The 5,066-nt window shown below is 38.0% G+C and overlaps 1 protein-coding gene across 1 annotated transcript; it reads right to left on the bottom strand.

Annotated features, from left to right (window-relative positions):
* Positions 1 to 231: 231 nt before the first annotated feature.
* Positions 232 to 4,691, bottom strand: znf770 (zinc finger protein 770). Its single transcript, XM_067418541.1, has 2 exons — positions 4,399 to 4,691; positions 232 to 3,343 (listed from the first exon to the last, which is right to left on the bottom strand). Exon 2 carries the CDS (start codon positions 3,338 to 3,340, stop codon positions 560 to 562), a length of 2,781 nt encoding a protein of 926 aa, XP_067274642.1. The 5' UTR covers positions 3,341 to 3,343; positions 4,399 to 4,691; the 3' UTR covers positions 232 to 559.
* Positions 4,692 to 5,066: the final 375 nt, after the last annotated feature.

The following is a 5,066-nucleotide window of genomic DNA, read 5'->3' as shown; positions in this document are numbered from 1 at the left end:
CCACCAATGTCAAGCATCCATGCGACGGCAGACATATTGCGCCAGAACGCTCACCACACACCAGCTGATTGGTGGAGAGGAGACAGAGTGCTTAGGCCAATCACTATATTAAAAGTAAAAACACATGGTCAAATGTCATGCAACGCTTAGCATGTTTTTCCCACTAGTGCCGCAAATGGCTTCACTCTACTGCTAAATTAAAAATGAAAAAAGGCAAGGGAAACAGCCACACTATGAGATGGGTCATAACCAACTAAATTTCAATGTTTTATTTTTATTTATTTCTTACTCAATCTTTTTTAGACATTCATTAACTTATTATATAAATAATATGGTTTCATGACAAGCTGTAAAACGAAATTTAAAATTTAGCAATAAAATAAAGATCACGGCATTAAACATCATACAATAATTCTGGGCTCAACAATTTGAAAGTTTCTGTATTTGTAAAGACAAATCAAGACAAAGGTCCTTCACGAAACTATGCAGAACACAACTTGATTAACAGTGAAATCCCTTTTGGTTGTCACATCTTTTGGCAACCCTTGAGGTAACCCCTCTAGCTGTGGGACAGCATGTGTGTTTTTAGATGATGGGGCTGCGTGTAGGTCTTCTGACACTGTGTGCACTGGAACTGCCTCAGGCTGGTGTGTGTGACACTGTGTCTCTTCAGTTTTGATGGTGCATTAAAGACTTTGAAGCAAATGTCACACTGGTTCTTTATTTTCTCTTTAGGGTCTCCGTTTGCACATTTATGCGCATTTAATTCGGTTAACGTGGGGAAACATTGACAACAGCCAGGACAAATGGGTAAGTCATGTGGAGGATCGGTAAAGCGTTTACCTGGATCCTGAATGTCCAAATGCCCCACAACAACTTCTTCTTTGAGCCTGGGAAGATCTGGTTTCTGACAATACTCATGCAAATAGGGCACGTAAGACTCAGAGACACATTTATCTTCGATATCATCCATGTGACGTGCCCCCTCAGTTCTTGATTCGGTGGCATAACGAAAGACAGATGAGTCAGTTTTGGGTGGACAGTCACTTACCCTGCCAAAAGGCACAATGTCAGATGCCTTTTCCTCAACAAGCACCGAGATGTCAGTTTTATGCGTCAGATCCCAAATGGATTTGTTTTTGCACTGGAAAACAAACTCTGACTTGATCTGAACATTCTCAAGAAGACTATTACCATTTCCATTCATTGTTTGAGATGACATATTATATGTGACCATATTTTGATCTTGGTGCGCAGAAGCAAAGTCTTCATCTCGTGAGGAGATTGGCACATCTTGGTCTTTAGATATTGCGATATTACCAAAAGAAACCATATGCTCTTTTTCCAAACGACCAGCAATTATGTCCTGACCTTTTTTCTTGTGAATCTTCTGGTGACACTGCAAATGAGACAGCTCTCTAAATGATTTTGGGCACATGTGGCACCTAAATGGTCTGAAATCTGTGTGGCTCAAAATATGTCTGGTGAGCTTAGAAGGATACGGGAAAATCTTCTGACAGATGCAGCACTGATGCACACCTTTACGTTGGCGCTTTAAGTACGTCGGGCTGGAGGGTGCGGCCTGCACCTCAGTATTTATCAATGTGTCAAGGCTCTCAATCTCTACAGTACTTGACTTTGAATCTGTCATGGGGACATTTTGGTTAAGCTTTCTTTTGCATTCAAGCATTTCATTCTTTTTGGCATCTACAGAGTCTAAAATCTGAGATATAAACACATTACTGCCGTCCGGTCTGCAGTTATTTGTACCATTTAAAGCTCCAAGTGTGGAATATTTTGTCCAATTCTTCTGTGGGACTCCATGGAACCTAGATGGGTTGTTTATTTTTCCTGTATGTATCTTGAGGTGTCTATGGAGATAACAGGCCATCTTGAATGACTTTTTGCAGATTGTGCAAGTGTAAGGCTTGACGTCCAAATGAATGAACAGATGTCGAGCTAGTTTAGAGGGGACGCTGAATATCTTCAAGCATATTTTACACTGATATCCACCTTTCTTTTTGAGTTGAAGTGGACATACGAGATCTGACGACGTGGATACTGGAGGGATCCTTTTTTCGGCAGGTATGACTACATCTGGCGATAAAGATCTCAACCCTGGTTCAAAACACCTACCTTGAATATCACTCGAGGCATCTACTGTGGTTGTTACAACACCTCCCTCAGCATTATGCTGGATTGTTTTCTCTCTTACCTGCATGCCACTCAAAATAGAGTTGAATTCCGGTCTACTTTCTTTGTTACACTTGTGACCTTCCAAGTGGTGTCTTTGTTGAAAACTTTTAAAGCACACCAAACATTTGAAAGGCTTTTGCTTTGTATGAATCACAATGTGACGCCTGAGCTTTGATGGCGCTTTAAAGCATTTTAAACATACAGGGCACCAATGTCCCTTTTTATTTTTTAAACCACTTTCTGAAACATTTGTGCTAATCTCAACACCTGTGGCACCTAAATTAGTTTCGATTAAGTCTGCTGCGGTAGACGTTAATTTATCTGTTGAATTGGTATCGCATTTTGTTAGCTGTTTTGGAGAGTAAGATTTAACAGTTGCACCAAGGCCATTACACACTGTGTGTTTTAACCTTGAATTAGGCGCTTGATCACAGGGCACGCAGTTATTTCTCTTACTCTGGAGTGATCGTGTCCTCCGCTTCACAGGGTTAGTGTGAGTTCTAATGTGTGTTTTTAGATGAGAGAGATCCCTGAAGGCATGGCAGCATATGGAACACTGAAAAGGCCTCTGATCCGTGTGAATAAGGCAATGCCTTTTTAGTTTGGACGGAGCACCAAAACATTTATGGCACACGGGGCAAACTCTTTTCTTTCCATTACAATTCTCAGTGACACTTTGCGACACATTCACATTGACATCCTTGTCCTCACTTTGTGACGGTGTCCTCCACTTCACAGATTTAGTGTGTGTTCTGATGTGTGCTTTTAAATGAGAGAAATCCCTGAAGGCACGGCAGCACATGGAACACTGAAAAGGCCTATAATCTGTGTGAATAAGGCAATGCCTTTTTAGTTTGGACGGAGCACCAAATCGTTTATGACACACGGGGCAAACTCTTTTCTTTCCATTACAATTTTCAGTTTGCAACACATTCACATTTACATCCTTGTCCTCAATTTGTGTTTTGACACTGGTTTCTTGTTTCTCCTCAAATTCTTGGTTTTCATCCATCCATTGACCCTCAGAAGTTTTGGAAGAATGTGCAAAACTCGTTCCAGTTTGAAGCTCCATGCCTCCCTCATTTGGAAGGGAAACTTGCATCTGAGTTGGCATCTGGCTTAAAATGTTACATATTCTCTTCATGCACTGCAAAAACAGATACATATTATGCACTGGTTCTTAATCACATATACTTTTTCAAATACATTTCTTTTTAAAGGTAGAAAGCTATTTGTATGTTTTTGTCAGCCTTGTAGCTATCAATTTTGATGTCCAGGGCTGGGACATCTAGTTCTCAAGGAAAGCTTTTCCATCACATGTATTTTTTTTTTCTTTCGAAATTAGTGATAAGAAACATGGTGTAGGGGAGCATGGGTTAATTGTAACACGCATTATTTAACCCTTTACACACATGCCAGGATGACAAAACTTTGTGTATGTACTAGTTGCCATATCAACAATATATAGAGAACAATTTCCACCAAAATTAAAAAAATATTTGGAAGATATCAGTCAAGATTTATTTAACCATAGGAAGAAACGGGCCGCGATTTAAATCCCAGTTACACAGGTGGGGTGCGTTGTAACACTGCGTTACAATGAGCCCCTATTAGAACTACACTATTATATTCTACACATTTATGAATTATTTTGAGAAACCATGAGAAAAGGGTAAATAATGACAGTCTATGTTCAGAAATATATATTCATAGCTGTATTTAGCTATGTATTTGTTGTCAAACTCAAAAATGTGTGTATTTTTAATGATGAAAAAAAAATCTATTTTCAAATGTTCAAAATGTTAATAATTGTACTTTATTGACAAAATATTTTAGTCTGTTTTGGATTTTTTTTTTTTTTTTTTTTTGTTATATCGCGTACCCTTTTAAGCCTTCATTTGCTCATTTTACAATGTAAGTGTACCATAGACATGATGATTTTTGTATATCGATTCTGTATATTCCATCCCTTTACTAACCCTACTCATAAACCTACCTAGCTATCACAGAAATATTTCAGCATTTGTACATTACCAAATATCCCCACAAGGACAAGGATTTCGGATATTGACAACTAGGATAATGTAGGGCCACACACAGAATATCTATAAAATTACTAATGCGTATACATTTTCAAGGTGACATTAAAAAGAAGTGGACACAGGTGAAAAATGTATTAATTTCGCAAAAATGTCACCTTACCTGCAAGAACTTCGTGACGTTAAGACGAGAGAATGTAGCTCATTTTGCCATCTGTCACGTTCGAAACTAACGACCACTACAGACTTCCGCCATATAAAAACAGACGTCAGGAAACAACACATTTGCAGTGGTTCCGTCCTCGCGCTTGTTCCTATGGGCTTAGATCTCAGACAAGTTGCTGGTTACTAGAGTTTTTAAAATATTTGTGTGAACTTTTTATGTCCAACGAATACCAAGTAACCACAGTTTTATCTTAAACGCATCTCATATCATACTGCACATCCTATTATATAGGTTATAACAATAACATAAGTATATTATTATTATTATTATTATTATTATTATTATTATTATTATTATTATTATTACTATAAATTCATGCATGCATACATAACTAAATATGAAAAAGATTTTAGGACAACCAGATCCACTATTGTATCCCATAATAATACACTTTCACATTTGCAGTTTTACAGCTCACTTTGCTTGAGAAGGTTTCCTTAAGGTAAAGTTTCCCAATGCTATCGCATGTGGATTGTAAACCTAAAACCCCATTTAATTTTAAAATAAAATGTGCTGTTTACAACCTTGATATTAGAAATAGATTCGTAATTTCGTACAAACACAGCTTCACCACAAGATGGCATTGTTAAGCTGTATGGCAGGAT

This window comes from Pseudorasbora parva, chromosome 15 (genome assembly GCF_024679245.1).
Source record: "Pseudorasbora parva isolate DD20220531a chromosome 15, ASM2467924v1, whole genome shotgun sequence".
Lineage (NCBI taxonomy): Eukaryota > Metazoa > Chordata > Actinopteri > Cypriniformes > Gobionidae > Pseudorasbora > Pseudorasbora parva.
The sequence above is the reverse complement of the archived record's forward strand: the minus strand, read 5'-3'. Positions and strand labels throughout refer to the sequence as shown.

Bases quoted from the DNA above. Each gene is read 5' to 3' on its own strand.
- znf770 (XM_067418541.1), bottom strand. From the start codon at position 3,340: ATGAAGAGAATATGTAACATTTTAAGCCAGATGCCAACTCAGATGCAA.